The 17,953-nt window shown below is 35.9% G+C and overlaps 2 protein-coding genes and 1 long non-coding RNA gene across 4 annotated transcripts in view; 2 read left to right on the top strand and 1 right to left on the bottom strand.

Moving 5' to 3' along the window:
* Positions 1-17,953, top strand: part of LOC149776911 (uncharacterized) — a 165,113-nt gene that overhangs the window by 48,861 nt on the left and 98,299 nt on the right. The gene's annotated exons all lie outside the window — the stretch shown is intronic.
* LOC149776913 (uncharacterized) lies at positions 3,497-5,255 on the top strand. The gene is made up of 3 exons (XM_089941619.1): positions 3,497-3,832; positions 4,440-4,655; positions 5,099-5,255. The coding sequence occupies exons 2-3, from the start codon at positions 4,465-4,467 to the stop codon at positions 5,253-5,255; spliced, it is 348 nt and encodes a 115-aa protein (XP_089797745.1). The 5' UTR covers positions 3,497-3,832; positions 4,440-4,464.
* Positions 4,889-8,167, bottom strand: LOC149776912 (uncharacterized). Of its 2 annotated transcripts, none has more exons than XR_016416131.1 (4): positions 6,581-8,167; positions 6,065-6,286; positions 5,663-5,811; positions 4,889-5,412 (listed from the first exon to the last, which is right to left on the bottom strand). It is a non-coding gene; the product is annotated as an uncharacterized LOC149776912 (long non-coding RNA). The 2 variants fall into 2 exon arrangements; XR_016416130.1 differs by having other exon boundaries at positions 6,827-8,167.

Raw genomic sequence — 17,953 nt, 5'->3', positions numbered from 1 at the left:
TTATTTTAACCTTAAAATAAATTAAAGTTTCCTTGCCGTAGGGGTGACTTTAAAATATCAAAAATACGTTATACTTGCGGCCGCCAAACATTTAACATTGCAATTCAGCCAACTACCACAAATCTTAAGTAGTTTTATTTCCAGGAACATTGTTTGAAAAGGGATATTCCTTGCCATCATACAGTTTTTATTTAAATTTCCCGACTTAGGGCATTGCTAGCATCGACAGAGACATGGATATCCGTTAGTGAAAAGTTGTGGGCTTATTAGTGGATGTTCATCCTGACAAATGGTTGTGCGCACAGAATTAAAATTGTTGTTGTTGTTGTTGTTGTGGGGTTTAACGCCATTTTTCAGCACGCGATAGGCTATACATGGCGGCCAGTATTAATGGTGGAGGAAGAACCCGGGAAAACGCCGGAAAGAACCACCGACCCACGAGAAGCTACTGGCAAGCTTTCTCACATACCCACATTGGCTGAATCCAATTAAAATTGTGAGGACATTGGAAGTGCTCAATGTGAAACACTGTTGAAAATCTAGTCACCAGTATTCCTGAGTGGATGATCTTATTAACGTAGGTTTTAATTTTTTATTTAAACAAAAGCCTTCAAACGGTGTCCAGTTTGTTCTAAATGAGAATGGCGCCAATCTTACAATCTGTATGACAGCCACGGTGGCTGATTTGAAAGTCATACATCTCAATAATATCAAAGGTCTTCAGCAGCCAAGAAGAAGATATGGTCTTATCTTGAATTCCTGAACATTATTTTCGAACAGTAGAGCGTCTATCCCTTCAAGAGACTTTTGTTTTCGGAAGTATTGCTGAAGCGCATTCCCTTCATATCAAACAAATTTGATCTTTCAGTCAATGCCTGTTATATCTTCCAATGTTATATATCGATTAATTTCCATGCAGTTTGGAGAAGCGGTTTTCATTATATACTTTTTTTGTATTTTACATGTTTTCAGTGCAGTATATGAATATGTCTTCCCTGAGAACCGGGACGTCTGATTAGCTTGATTATGCCATTTTTATACTAAGCTACTACGGTCCCGTTTTAAATTAAAAAGTTTAATTTAGGTCGCATGCAAGTCGGCTATTTAGGTGCGCGCTCTTTATAGTATGTAGACCTTGGAACATAAATTCATAACTTGTACAAGAAGCACCCATATATTTTGTTGACAGTATATATATATATATATATATATATATATATATATATATATATATATATATATATATATATATATATATAATTGTCCGTTTATAATGAAAAGCCAGCTACTGACAGTAAAGATCGTGATTCGAAGTCTGGTGTCCAGCACATCAGGCCAGTGTTATGTTTTTCAAACGAACAGCATACACTCCGATCAGCCGGCGCATCTGAGGGCATGTTTACACGGGTATAACAAATCCAGGCATGCCCTGGATTTAAATACGATCTTCACAGTATAAATGAGCCCTAAGATAATATCCGTCCATGCGTCACATTACTTCTTTCATGCTGTAGAATTTGATTGCAAAGACCTTATATAATTATGAGTCGTAGTTTCGTATTACTGGCTAAATATTCAATAAAGACAATGGACGAAATGTGTTAGTAGTATACTCGAGTTTTGCCTAGGTGTGACCTTTTTATTACCGTCTGTTACATGCTAGGTTTGGTTAGAATGCTTAAATTCCTTTTATTGTTTATTTGCAATCTGATGGGGGGAAAATAAGTATTGATAGATCGTTACTGTGAACGAACAATGTAAATCTAATTTCATTTGTCCTAAATACTATATGACCTACATTTTAAAGTTGAAGAATTCTTTGGGTCATTCTAAAGTTAGATGGATGATAAGGAATATTGTGACAAATCAATTTAACGAGCAGAAAGTTGAAATGGTTCGTTCTGTTTAAACAATAATATATTCATAAGATACAGTGACTTGTATAAAACAGTAATAAGCAATAACCACGTGTGGCGGTGTGGTCTAAAGTGCTCGCCTTTACCGATCACTGCCATCTCATCTCTATCCACGTGGGTTTGAGTCTCAGGGTCGCCCACTGTGGGTATGTGAAAAAGCTGCCTAGTAGCTTCGCGTGGGTCGTTGATTCTTGCCGGGCTTTTCCCTGGTTCTTGCTGTACAAGTTATACTGACGACCATGTAAAGTTGAGAAATGGCGTTAAACTCAAAACAGTAACAACAATACCCAGTTGTAATAAGTAATACCACAAGTAAATAGAATTGTCCATTGTCTTTCTTGTAGCACAGCTTTGACACATTTTGTTTCCTTCTACTACAAAAATCTCCTAACTCATCAACATAATGACCATAAAAAGCGCATATTTTTTTAAAATCTCTAAACTTAATTTTCTCACTAGCATAAGAAATTTATAATTATCTGTAAGTCTTTCTGAATTACTGGTATTTTTCACGCGCAAAGATAGGTTGTTTTTTTCTAACAACAAACGATTTTATTTTAGAACAAGAAATGCATTTTCAAAGATATTGCGTTTTCCTTTTCGGTCAGTAGATTAAAAACAGATTTCACTTTTGGAGAAAAAAAGGTCGAGGAAAGAAAAGAAAAGAAACAAATACTGGTGTGCATATTTCACATGTATTCGCACACCCATGCTTACGAGAAGTACAATGCAAATTTGTAAGTTAATTTGCAAGTTATGGTTTTTGCGTGTGTTTTATGGAATATTTTAGGGTGGGTGGGTGTTTGGGTTGTCTGTCATAATTTGAGATATAATGCATCGATGTAAAGCCAACAGCCACGTGTTCTAGGTTTCCAACAAATTCTTTCAATACATACCGAAGTTTGGTATACAAGTATATGGGACTTATTGCTTACATATCCTGTCAGTTTAATTTGAATCCTACTTGACCGTTGTCGATCAGATTTTGTGCTTGTCGGTATGTTTAAAATCCCCATGAAGTACCTTGTCAGTGGTGGATCTAAAGAGAGATCAGTATAAACTCTATAAAATTCCAGGATAGGCCGGGCTTTGATCACAGATCAATAGTTTTAATCGATTTTCTATTTTTATAGTTTATCGATTACTTGTTACAAAAACTTGTAGAAATGCAACATATTTGCTGGCCAAGAGAAATCGAAATATTTATTATAATGAGATATCGTTTTGTATTTAAAAAAAAATTAATAGATTAATTTAATTCAGGTTTCATGTATTCGCTGCTCGGTTTTGGCAGAAAAAAATCCTTGAATAAATGAACTGACGTATATGCGAGAATATACGATATTACAGCTTTGAAATAAAAATAAAAGGACTTTTGTGCTACTCTTAAAGTTAAAGTGCTTTAACAGTGTATCTACATTTATTCAGCTAATTTCTTGGTGAATGAGAATATATATTCAAAATACGAATGTAAAATATCCGATTGAAAAATATTAAGTAATAACTGCATGGGAGCCTACCTAATATCGCGTTCCCACCTGTCTATGATAATAACCGAATGCAACCGCCGACCACTTCCGGCATTTAGTGATAACAAAGCTTGATGTCACATTTTGAACACTTGTTGCAAACAAAGGCCGAGTTGGTATCGTTATATTATGGAAAAGTCTTCCGAAACTAAGCACTAAAGCTGCGATTCTGAAGGAAGTGAATTGTCACTGTCCTGCGGGTCTTTGCCAGTCGAAGATTGGGAGGTAATAAGCTCGGAAGATTCTGATAATGGTGTAAAAGTGGCTGTTGGCACCCAAATTAATCCGTAGTAGTTTTGAACCCTATATTTCCAATACCGACGAATCCGAAGTTGCAGATGAAGATGGCGGAGAAGAAAGACAAAATAGATTGACCGACAATTCATGGTAATTGTTTTCTGAATATGTCTACGGCCTCAGTTACGATAAATATATGTATCCGACGATATTTACAGTACTGTTCAACAGTCTCCTGTTCGTTTACAAATGGCTTTTTTCTCACCTGTAATAAAGACTGTACAAGTGTATTGCATTTCATGGATAGAGACGTATTTATACGTTGATAACAGTTGTAAGCTTCGAAAACCTGTGAACAAATTGATACGATATAGAAGTACTTAAGATTTCTAGGAGAAAAGGTGCTGTTTTGCACAGCTGTTGAAATAGGAAAGATATTGCCCTCATGACATTAAAATTGGACTAATATTCTGTACACTGTATTATAAGTTGAAATTTCGAATTTCTCATGTATGATAATAGCTGATTTATTTTTATAAACTTTGAAATAAACCCTTTTTTATGTGGTAAGCATCTACTTGCAACTTCTGTTTTCTTTCATATCTAATTTAATTTTATAGTGCTGTACTAAACGTTTTACCTGTGCCTGACTTTAGTCAGTTTGTGTCATTGTACTGTGCTATTGATATGTTCATAAATATTAGATTAAATTTGACAAACACAGCACTATGCATTAAAGAAGAAAACTCAATTTTAGGTGTAATTGTGGACATAGTTTAGTAATGCCCACAGCAAGGGAATGTGTATGTTGTTGTGACAGAGAGGTCACAGGTGTCCGCAGTGAATACCAAGGGATACCATGTATAACACACCATCCAGGGTTCAGTCCAGTTTGTCAAGACATCCATGTTTTAAAAGTTGCATACTGCCAGTATAGACAACAATATGGAGAACGGCCAGAACAAGTAAATGAGTAAGTAAAATGTCTGAGTAATTTTTCATGTTCTTTTGTTTTCATAAATTTTGTTTTCATGATCTGTGCATGTCACCATAGTATTGGGTTTATTAATATAGCATTTAAATGAACCACGTTTCCAGTCATTTTATGACACCTTCATGGATTGAACCCCTGTTCTGTAGGCCGACACTGTCTAACCTTTATACCACAGTGATACTGATAAATCGTGCCAAAAAGCAACACATACACAAGTACAAATATTGTTTTATTTCTTTTTTTTCTGTCGGAAAATAAAATGGTTAAATTGGAATCATTTAACTTTATTGATATCTTAGAAACTAAAGATAAATCACACTGGGCCACTACTAACACTATCTACTAAAACTTTTGATTTTCTGATTTGATCTAAGGCATAAAGCATATTTTATTTCAACTTAATTTTCAAATTATTATTTCAGAAGGCATCGGTATACAGCATATAGACGATTTGCTCGGTGGTGTTGGCACTTCTTCGGAAAGAAAGTGAGGGTCATCATGTGTTGTTCAGAGGATCCCACTGCCTTTCCAGATCAAAACCTGAACTACACTGGCTTTTATGAGGGTAACAGCAATTAAACCTGCTAAGAAGATTTTGAGTAGCAATATCCTTGTCAAGCCTCTGATACAGACTACAAGATGGTGGTGGTACATCTACCAGAAATTTAATCCTTCATCATTCATGTGAGACACCTGTCCATTGTGAATGCTTTTGTCATCAGACATTCAACACAATCTGCAAATGAAATTACATTTAATGTACAGGCCAAAAACTGCAACCTTTTGTTGAAGTTAATACACGAATAAAAAGTATTTATCTTTAAAATTGGTTGCAAATTTTTAGTATTTTACCACAGGGCAAAATCATGACCTTTAAAATTAAAAGAGTGTCAACTTTAACAAATATTTTGCCTTTACTGTTTTAATTTAATATCTCTAAGTAATATATTCCTTTCTGTTCATTAATAACTAATGTATATTCTTACCATATGTTGAGTCAACAAGGATTTCCCTGACAGTGTATTCTCCTTTCTTGTACTTTGGATACACTATTTTATATCTGGCTCTCACATCCTTAGTGCATGCTTGCTCTCTTTGGCAGTTTTCATTAAAATGCAATGCAGCTAGCCAAAGCCTATTTCAAAGTAAATAAAGATGCAAAATATATAATTCTATCAAAAACCAGATAATTTATTTTTATAGATACTTTATTTGCAAACATTCCAAAACACTAAAAAAAAACTGTTGTACAGTTTTACAATGCATGATATCAAAAGATCAGATCTTGATATCTATGATTTGATTTAAAGATTAATTTACTGGACTATAAATAAAGCACTGAAAAACCTGAATCAGTATTGTTTTGTGTGCAATAATTTAAGATCTACCTTGAAAGCATTCCGTGAGAGGAGAACCCAACCATCTTTGGTGCTAAATGATTGTTCACATAGTGGTATCCCTCCAGTGCTAAAGTTTGTTGTCGAGTGCTAAAGTTTGCTAAAGTTTGTTGTCCAGTGCTAAAGTTTGTTGTCCAGATGACAGCATTGGTGCATCTTTTCTCAATTGTCTGCTGGTCACAATCTCTTCAAGCTTTTCAAATACTTTAGATCCTATAAAGTATAAAATATATTCACCAAAGCATGGTTGTATGCTATCTTGCATGAAAATTAAAGTCTGCACTAACAAAAATGTATCTAAATTCATAAATTACTAGACCAATACAGTTAAGTCAAAGTCACATACCTATATGACATGTACTCAATAAGATGCTTTTGCATTCCAAATATCATTGATCAGTAAGAAATAGATCTACTAACTGAACAAACTCGATGGACCTAAGCAATTGTTGCTAAGAATACAAGTATTTGTTTAAAAAAGAAGAAGGTTTCAACCATTTTTATTACCTGGTTTAAACCACTTCTTTTGTCACGCTCTTTCCTCCAAAGTACCATGTTCACATGATACAAATAAATCACCATGGCCAGAATGCACATTAGTGATGTTGTTTATAACAGACTGCCACTTTTCCAGCATTAATTCGCAGACCGTTGGGATTAGTCATAAAAAAAGTACAGCTTGCTTTGTCAAATACAATTTAAGAATGATCGACATAAATTTGAATTTGTTGTACTGGTGGTTACTGTACTCACCCTTCCCTCTCTAATATTGTTTCCTCTAAGATCTGCCATCCGTGAACCAGCACAGATAAGGGCGGATGCATTTCTTTTTATTTTGCAGGTCATTAATCCTTCAGAATAATCTAATAATAAAAGGACTAACATCATTGGCGACCATAATATAGTAGACAGATCGCTGAGCATTTGGAAATTACATTTATTGGTGTGTAACTGTAAATCAGCATAAAACAAGTTATTTCGCGATGAGGCAAGTTGCCTGAGGTATGGTCCATTTCATTTTCGAAGTGTTGGGTAGAGGGAAGTAGGACATGTCAGGATATTTAATACTCTTTTGTCTCAAGATATTTTCTAACTAATCGACAGAAATAAAAATTAGTTCTTTTTGTCTTCATATCAGAGCAAGATAATATTTTGTTCATGGTATTTTGGAGTTGGAGTTTTTTCTTTATTCCTTAAAGAAAATTCAGGACTCACACCACGGCAATGGAACAGAGCTAATCTGGGAAGGGTTCTAGCTCGTTAACAACCGAGCTGTCGCGGATTCCTATTTCTGAGCAAATGGATTGAAGTAAAAACTTTCTCCAGTTTAATCTTTTATACTCTTGGTACCATACTTTCGATTTTGTGGGATGATCTGTTGTATGTTGTCCTTCGTCTGACGTCCATCTGTCCGTCCGTTAGAACAAGTTTGTTATCGATACTCCTCCTAAGCTACTTGGAGGATTGCCGTGAAAGTTTACACAGACATTTATGGTTAGATCTTGTTGGTTTGAAATTAAATACTGCTGATCATAAATCCAATATGGTTGCCACAGCAGACATCTTTGAATGCTTGTTATCGCTGCTCCTCCTGAATGGATGGTCATATCAACACGATGTTTTCACTATAAGATTACTTGTCATGTATAATCTTGAAAATCATGGTATCCTATCTTCACCTGAAGAGAAAGTCATATCGACATGGGGTTTTCACCAGAAGACATTGTATGATGTCTGGTTGGTCCTAAATTAAATTGATATGGTTTTGACGTATACTTTAGCCGCCACAGTACCCATCATATAAATATTGTTATCGATGATCATCCTGATTTGAGTGTCTTATCTGAATGGCTTTTGTCCCTACTAAAACAAGGCTTTTTGCTGTCTCGTTGGTCCTAAATGAAAATGGTGCCGATCTGAAGTTCAATATGGCCGCCAAAGCGTCTATCTTGAAATATTGAAATCGTTACTCCTACTGAATGGATGGTGTTATTAGTTTGAAATTTTCACCCAAAGACTTCTTGTGACGTCTAGCTGATCCTAAATGAAAATGATGCCGATCCGATGTCCAATATGGCCGCCACAGCCTTCCTATTGCCTGCGTAGAGGAACATTCAACATTAGACGAGTATATAATTTTCTATTCACAGTATTCTTGTTCTAAACGGAGGCTAGTTTCTCTTTCATATAGGTTTTTATGCTTGTTTCTTTAATTGATTGATAAAATATCCTACACATTTTTAAAGAAATGAATGTCTCTCTTAAATTCTGAAGAACTTTGGACCTTATCAACCATCCCGGGAATATTATGTAAACAAAAATCTATAATCATATGGTGCAGTTAATTAAAAGAAACATTCCCAAGGGGAATAAAGAGCGGCATTACAGTTCCGACGTACATATTTTAATCACTAGTAGTTTCCACTGTCGTCAGTAACCTTTTCTACCTATCATAAATAGTATCTGACATCTTATGTTAGTTGGAATTTGAATTATTCTAAATTGACACTGCTGTGCCATATGTAATTTAAATTGTTCTAAATGTGCACTACCATGCCATGCGTATTCAGATTTTCGCATAGTAAATGTGCATCATAGCATTCGTACCATAGAGGTCACGCGGCACTCGGTGGAACACGTGAAAACATATACAACCCAGTTAGTGTAGCTAAGGAGCCTGTTTAAAGAGTTAAATGTGCTTCCTGCCTGAAATTTCAGTCCTTGTATATGAGTAATTTTATCAGTGAAAGGGAAATGGGGTTATGACATTACAGCGATTTAACACTAACTCTAATACGTTTGATTTCTATCCCTCAATACTTTGAAACTAAATTCCCGAGAGGATATGGTAAAGTGGAGAAGAAGAAAAAACTTTTTTTTAATACTGACGATCTCTAACTTTCTTGATTATTTTAAGACACTTGCCTTACTCTTTATCTCCACACTTTAACTGAGGGATAGCGTGATACCCTCTGTATGTCAGTCGGACGTCCGTCTGTCCTTCACATCTTCCCGTCCTAAACCTCAGAGTGGAAATTCACCAAATTTTGTACACAGATTTCCCATATGATGATCAACTGCGAGAGGGCTAATACATTTTAGCTCGGCAAATGGGGTACCTGTGAGGGGACGGATGCTTTTTTTTTAGTGCCGGGATAAGTGTAATCAGGTTCCTTGCCCACCACGGCACCAAGGTAGCAGACATGGCAGATCCGTTGGTAAGATTGGAACATGCATCGTTTTGGTTGCCAGCCCGGTACGTTATCCACTGACCAACCGCGGCACCGGCCTCCATTAATCGCCTCTTAGGACACGCAGAAGGACAGATCTAGCCATAATACATCCCCGAGCATGCGAGAGAAGGGAGTAAAACGATCAAATATACAAACAACATTTGCAATAAAATGAGGTTATTAAAATATATATTTTACCTAGCTTTGTACATGCAGGAATATGACTCACAACATCTACAACGGATTTTTTAATGCAATCTTTGTGAGTACTTATTTTACGGCGAGAACTTAAGGAAGGAACAATGCTGTATCACTTGAGGATGGGACCAAGCTCTGTCACTTGATGGAAGGACCAAGTTTAGTAGTTGAGGAAGGGACCAAGCTATGTTACTTGAGGAAGCGATTCAATCTCTATCACTTGTGGGAGGGACCAAGTTTTGCACTTGAGGAAGGGACCAAGCTCTATTACTTGAGTAAGGGAACAAGCTCTATTACTTGAGGAAGGGACCAAGCTCAATCACTTGAGGAAGGGATCAAGCTCTATTACTTGAGGAAGGGAACAAGCTTATCACTTGAGGAAGGGACCAAGCTGTTATCACTTGAGGGCGGGACCAAGCTCTTATCATTTGAGGGAGGGACCAAATTAACGCTTGTGGAAGGGACCAAGCTATATTACTTGATGAAGGGACCAAGGTCTATCATTGAGGAAGGGACCAAGCTATATTGAGGACGGGACCAAGCTCTATCACTTGAAGAACAGATCAGCAAGATGTATCCGAGAAAAAGCTTTCTTTTCTATATGCAAAGCATATACCATAAAGGATATTTTAAATGTCTTATACGCGTTATTATATTTAAACTATCAGCTCCACACGTCCTTTGCGTAGTTCATTGTTAATTTTTTTAAAACTTTGCTTTTAATAGACACCATATAGCCATTATTATACTGATTTGCCTTTAAAAACTAATAAACACCACCATGTCGGCCATTTCTGTGCGTCGTTTAGTTATGCGCAACGATACGTCATTTCTGTAAACATTGAATTACGTGTTATGTTTGTTCAAAAACCCATTTTGTATCAATTAAGAACGATCGTACTTTAATTAAGGAAAGTGATATTCATAAAGTGTAGAAAAATATCCCACATTTCGACTCGAAATGCATATGAGAATGTGATTTGTAAATGTCAGCATTAAGACCCACGCCATGACCTTCCTGAACCGGTAACCCAGAAAATCCGATTTACTATATATCTTTTAGAATCCTACAAATAAATAAATTATATAAAAGATGGAAATGTATATCTTAAAACAATACTGAATTTTAATCCAAGTTTCCATTTTTGCAAGTTGTTCCACACGTACAAAATCGTCTGGTACCATCGTGTGAACTTGTCGCTAGAATACAAATTCTCAAGAAATTCCCGGGCGTATAGTCTGTTTCTAAAATCTTTAGTAGTTTTTCCCCATCAGCCATCAGCAAGACGTTGTAAACACATTACATCCTATTCATTGTTGTTTCTCTTTCACATAATAGCTTATTTTTTAATATAAAATATTGAACTTTACTAACTTTTTTTTTTACAAGATCGGTTTAGTTTGCTTAATATATATTGCAATTTATTAGCAGTATTACGTTGAATTTTGTAATACTAGCTATAAACCTGACCTGATTGCTCAACTGAACTGCCGACAGAAACAGTCCAAAGTAATGCATTTCGTTTATATAGCCCTATTAATAAACTTTACATCGTTTTAACGCTGTACGCAGAATAGGCCGACATATCGCCAGTCAGGAAAACACGGGGGTGGTATCCCTCGTGTCCAAAATTAATGTTATTTTGAATAGAATATTCTGGTGACAATTGCCTCGTTTCAAATGGTAAGCATTGCCGTATGTTATTTTCGTGTCAATCGGTTGAATTCGGTATGCGTTTTGCTTCAGTATTGGAGACGGAAACCTTAGGTGCGCAGAAATGCCCAACAGCATTGTACATACTAACAAATCTAATTTTCAACATAGGCCATATTTAAAACCTGAGTTGTTTGAACACAATAGCTACGACTGCTTTCCTGTGTACCATTAGGCATTTAATTTCTGATGCCACCCAGAGGCTAGGATGCAAATCTTCATGAAACATGATATGTTTGGTTGAAATACTATTCTTTAACATTTAGTCGACAGGGAATTGCTGATTATTTTATATGGCATTGGATAGTAACGAATATAGATCCGATTTAGTGTAATTTTGTCAAAGTATATCAGATTCAGGCAGACGATGAAAATTCAAAGCTGTAATACATGTAGCTTTGCTTGAAAAACTTAACCCGGACTAACTGGTGTGTTTTCCTCCATTATTATGATGAAACTATAAGTATGAGTTCCATCGAAAGCACTTTCTTTCCCCGAATGACCTACTTTGCAATTCTATAGTGATACAGTTAAATACATCCCGGCTAATGAACAAAGTAAAAATCATCAAGTTTAAATTGAACTTTTTGTCGTTTACTTCAGTTCTATAACAATTATGTTTATACTTCTATTGAGTACTATCGTCTGCTGCGAGGGTAGTTTTGAGTGGTACTTGAGATGCAGAAATGATTATAACAGTGATAATAAGGCTATCAGTCTTTACAATTAACGCCATTTTTTATTTAAGCTATTCAGTTTCGAAAATAATGGCTTTGATCAATGTGTCCATTTGTTTAAAGACAGCATCATTTTAATGCTTTTTATGACACTTCTTGAATGCTTTACTGTCCAACAAGTATTACATCCGAACGAATGGTCACATGACGTGCCAGTGCTCGATTATTGCTACTTGTTGCAGGCATGCCATCGCAAAAAAATACACTTTTTTTTTCAAGCTCACTCTCTCCCCTTCTGTATGTTGGATGATGTGGTCACATTTGAAATTGCCTCTTTATGTCGATACTCATCGATACTGCTTGAAAGGACCACTCGTCCATTATGTCATCACGTAAAGTTTGGATAATTTCATATCGATTAAATTGTAATTCGTAAGGCCACGATCTCGTTTTTAATTTTTATTCCGAGTTATGTGATTTTTTGTTTACTTATTCAAAATCCCCCACCACGAAAAAAGCAACCCCCCCCCCAAAAAAAAAAGAAAAAAGACACAGATGAGTGGCATGGACAGTGTAGGCTATTTTCTTCAATAATTGAACAATTAGCAGCAGATCCGCTACTTAAATAACCATAAGGACCCACTATACGTGGCTGTGTTTCATTACCTCCCCTGCTATCTCGGGAATGTATCATAGACCCAGCAAGCACCACTGGCCCGCACGAGGTAAGAGGCGACTAATGGAGGTAACCTTTTGACACCTAGCATGATGTTAACTCAGACAAGGTTGTGGACTTTCTGGAATGAGTTGCATTTCAAATCACCACAAAACTGCGGTGAATCCGTTCAGGTGTTTTCGCTGACGTCCGCGCGTCGATATTATTTAGATGTACCAAATGTTTTGAGTATCAGTCGCGATCAGATTTGAATATTCTCGTGATCAACCGAAGAAAACTTTTATAAATGTCAGTTTTTTTATAGTTTTTCACAATGTACTCCTGGAATTACTAAAACAGTTTCCCTTCTCCTTTTTCAGAACCTCAGGCGCTAATTTGGAGTTGGCTTGTCATCAGAGAGAGAGAGAGAGAGAGAGAGAGAGAGAGAGAGAGAGACTGTATCATGCTTTAAGTCTTGAGTAAGAACTCATTTGATATTGTATCGATGCATGTTATGCCATATTAAAGTCGTTCTTTCAGCCGACTCAAAACAAAGCACGTGCTTAATTTGTTCATTTCCACGTGGTGGGCACATGGTGATGAAAGTATCATTTTCTTATTGTTTATTCTCCATCTTGTCTGATTAATACCTGGAGACTTAAGGTTAATTTTGAACAAGCGTCTCATCCAGAATGCAGTTGAAGGTTCGAATAATTACAGATTAATAGCCAAAAAAATTTGTCACAAAAGCTGTTAATTTAGGCCGCTTTTTGTTTACCCTTGTAGGAACGCACGGCGGACATACTACGTTTTGCTGGGTGGACTATTTATTCTTTGGCATTCAACTTATGTATTCTGGCACAACTGACATACACTACAAAAATATTCCCGACGCTTTCACAACGAGCTTTCTATTTAAGATAAAGGAAGAACTAAAATGCAGTACTTAGTAAAACTCAGATGAGCTCTCATACGCAGAGGACCCAGAAGTTACGAAATATTTGTCAGTGCCGTTTGTACCTTTTAATGTGGGCTATCGCAGTGTATCCTGAATATAAAACAAAAACTCTGAGATATGTTGTTGACATCGGGGGAGAAACAATGTTGCTTGCTATTTTTCCATTTAAATGTTATAATTAACGTGGCAGGAAAGTGTCTCAACGGGACCAAACACAAATACGCTTCCTACATCTCGTCCGAACTAAATTTTGTCATGTGTATTGTTTGTGTTATATCTTCTGCATGTCAGAAGAAATGACTTGAATATATTTAATAATGTACCAGTACATGGTATGATGTTTGACTTCATAACTACAATATTGTCATATGCTACAAATCGTCAGTTGCTTCACTCTAATTATAACGAAACCAGTCTAAAAACAAGCACGCAGTTTCTTCCAGACGTCCAATTTTCGAGTACTTGTCTGACAAGCACGTTGTTAACTAGATTCACATCTGTTCCTGTCTCTCCGTTTTCTGAATCAGATAATGCTCTGGATAACCAGCGTTATAAAAAGGAAAAAAAAAAAACCCCGAAGCTATGTAATAAACATTGGCACTTTACACAATATGAATTATAAAAAAATTGTGGCGTTTAAATTCCAGTTGTGTTTCTTGAAGAAGAGGAGAACAAACGCGTGTAGTGTGAAGATAGATTTAGAATCAGTGCTTACATTCCGCAATCCCAGAAAATAATATGCTTATATTTTTGTTCCCACGGTTTCGGTGGAAAGATATTTTTCATGGCAAGGGCTGAGTTTGAGGTCAAGGCAGATGACAGACACCATATTGGAAATCATGAAAGAGATGGCTCCTTTCATAATTATTATGTCTTGTTTTCTACTAATCACCATTAAGTTGAATTGCCCTTTTTTCTAATTGCCATTGTATTACTTCCCTGTTTTATACTAATCAGCACTGCGTTACCTTGCCTTTTTCTAGTAATTAGCATTGTGTTGCCTTGCCTCTGTATCACTGTAAGCTGACACACTGCAGACATTGTAGCGATATGACTGCAAAATTGTTAAAGCTGCGTTAAAACACACACATCACTTTGCTACCTTGCCCTTTTCCTAGTTATTACCATTGTTTTGCCTTGCCATTCTTTCTAGTAATCATCATTGTGATGTACTACTTTTTTTCTTACCAATCGCCATTATGTCGCCTTGCTCTTACAAAAATAAACCCGAGAACGCCATAAATGTTTTATCATAGTAAATCAGAGATATAAGTTGCGAAAATGGCCAGAAGCTGGAACAGATTTGATTTTCACTATGATTAATAAAAGACTATATTTACCTGATTGAAAACACGATAGAAGATTGAAGCAAGGTGACCATGTCATTTTACTTTCGGAAACGGTTGCTAAGTTACCAATGGTGTTAAAATCTGTCACGACTTAAATAAAAATGGCAGTCTATCATTTATGTAAATTTAGATTAACTTTGACTACGGCGATTTGTCTTATATAATATTACGCATTGTACTGATACTTCCTATGGACTAAATACTATTCAAAGCATAACGACTAATTACAAGCCGTTGCGGAAATCCTAATATAAGAGAATTATTATTAACCAAAACTGTAAAGCGTGAGGCTTCAGTCATTACCACAAATTGACACTGCATGTGGACGTTTAAGTTTGTCTTGGACTTAACGCCATTTCTCAGCGCATCATAGGCCATACATGGCGGAAGAACCCGGGAAAACTCTGGTAAGAGCCACCGACCCGCGAGAAGATATTGGCAAGCTTTCTTACATACCTACATTTGCCGAGCCAGAGACTCGAACCCACTCAGACAAAGGTGAGATGACAGTGATCGGTAAAGGCGAATGCTTTGGATACTTCGGCCACACGGTGTTACAGATTTTTAAGTAAAATTGTTATGGTAATATTGTTAGATAAACTGTTTTAACATTTGTATGTAGCAAACAAATTGAGAACAACGTGCCGTGATGTACGCAACAAAATGAGAACAATGTGTTTTGACAGTGCCGGATTACCAAATAGGCAGAGAAGACACCGGCCTATGGGCCCCTCGCCTTTTAGGGGCCCCGCGACAACGGATCAAAATAATAATGATTGGATCCTGAAAGAAAATTACAATCAAGCTTTCTTAAATTAATAATATTGTGTAATATTGTTTAATAATATTGAATATTTTTGTTTAATAACATAAAATGTTAATTTGTTTAATAACATTATTAAATGTTAATATGAATATGTTTTGTGTAAAAAAAATTGGTTCATTAAAATTGTTGGTTGGTAAAATTAAAACGTATTGGAAGATACTTTGTGAGGGGGTCCCCAAGATTTCGACTGCCTAAGGAACTCCACATGGTTTAATCCGGACTGTGATGTATAGTAAACAAATTAAGGACAACGTGCCTTGATGTAGCAAACAAATTAAGGAAAACGTGATGTGATGTAGCAGACAAATTTGAAGCCAACGTGGTATGTTGCTTTTTACTTTAACAATTTTACGAGTATGAAAGAAAATTGGAATAAAATTACCTAATTCATTGGAACTCTCAGGAGGTGAGTTTTAATTAGAACGTTTACCTATGTATATGTATCTTTCCATAAGTAAAAGACATGCATACGGTACAACACCTAAAATAATATTTAGACAGCCGACTCTCAAGCAGAGGGATAGCTTTCTATTGAATTTAGTATTTGCTTTCACAATTTTTGTACGAGTTAACGCATCTTTAGAGAGTTATTTCCGCGAAAATAACGATAGACTTTTCCCGGAACAAGCACGTTTATTATTCCCGCATTAATATATGCTTCTCCAGTAGCCTTAAATATATAATACTCATGGCTTGGGTTGTCTGTCGACAAACATCCATTACTACACAAACTTTACCTAAAATATGGATCCCCTTACTGTTCACTTAAAGAAAATAATGAAAATAATTATTATTATTTACTCTCGATTGAACAGCAATTATGTAGATGTCATATCTTCTGCATAAAATGCAATAAAGTTAGTGAAAATATCCCTAATGTAGGATAAGAGCATGCAGTTTTTCATTGATCCTAATGCATTTAAGCGGTTCGAAAAAAAATTAATGTAAAAATTGTTTTGTAAAAATCAGCCATGATATTGAAAAAAATCCATTCAGCAAAACGAATGCGTTACATACAGATCGTCTTAAACCCGTGTTTGAAACGTTCAGGACTGCACAGACCTTATCAGATGTCTGATGATTGAGCTCAAGTGACCTTCACTTATTGGAGTATGGAAGAACAGTGCCTAAAATGATATAGCCGGGGCAATTTCTTGTAAATGTAGGCATAAATTAAGCCGCGTTATTTCGACTGGAGACTTGTTCGATTATACAAAGGACAAAATAAAAATAGACACAGAAGGTGCAGTCTAATCTACATGATGCAAGTGACTGGAAAATAGTCTGTGCATAATCAGACATTGATTTCTAGAAGATAAACAAAGTGCGTTTTGGTGCAGAATCGATTTTGTTCCATATCAGTGTGCATTACGCTGTGCATCCAAAACATTACATATTACTTGTAAATGGCACAAGAGATATTTCACACAACCATTCTGGCGTGTCTAACTGTAAAGCTGCAGGCACAGTAGCAGAAAGTAATTTGATAGGTCCTTAACTCTAAGTCGTATACTTCTTTTTATATGTAAAGGAACTTTTGTTCTGAAAATCTCGTACAACTGAACAGGCGTGTTTCAAGAAGTAAAGCACTAGTGGTGAACGACCGGTTTCTCCAAGAAAATAATGGATGAATAAATTTTCGAATTATCTTGAGTAAATTGCATACTAAATAAATACTCTGTTATTTGTAGTAAGATTTGACACAGTCTAATTAAAATCATATCTCCACATCCCTACGTGGAAATCTGACACACAAAGATAAAAGTTCATGCTTTGGTGACCTTTTCAATTCCCAGTCCTCTTATTTTTAGTAGCCTATCCGATGAACCGTTACAAATTCTTGTTTGAGATTGAGTTATCGTTTGTAGCTATATGTTCCGAATGACTCGTGTCACTTTCTAAACTTCGAAAGTTGTGAATTAATTGGTGAACTGTAAGGTCAACAGAACATGACCTCTTTTTTGGTGTCCATCAGACCTCTACGCAGGACTCTGTAGATCTGATTTTAATGAGACTGATATTGGACATAGCCTATCAAAATAATTTCCACAATAAGTGAGTATGCCACCTTGAAAGTTTGCCTTATTGACACAACGCCGTAGTTGGTAATATTGAAGACAAATTTACAGAGGGTAGGATTTCATCTAATGCATTTCTCTGTAAAATTAATCTGATATACTTAGACCTACATCGTAGGAAAACCAATCTCCATACCGTATTGCATTGGCTTTGAGACTCTAACGAAGTAGAGGATTCACTTAATTATAGGT

The sequence above is a fragment of the Sinohyriopsis cumingii genome, chromosome 18, assembly GCF_028554795.1.
Source record: "Sinohyriopsis cumingii isolate HCF-2022 chromosome 18, ASM2855479v2, whole genome shotgun sequence".
Taxonomy (NCBI): domain Eukaryota; kingdom Metazoa; phylum Mollusca; class Bivalvia; order Unionida; family Unionidae; genus Sinohyriopsis; species Sinohyriopsis cumingii.
The sequence above is the reverse complement of the archived record's forward strand: the minus strand, read 5'-3'. Positions and strand labels throughout refer to the sequence as shown.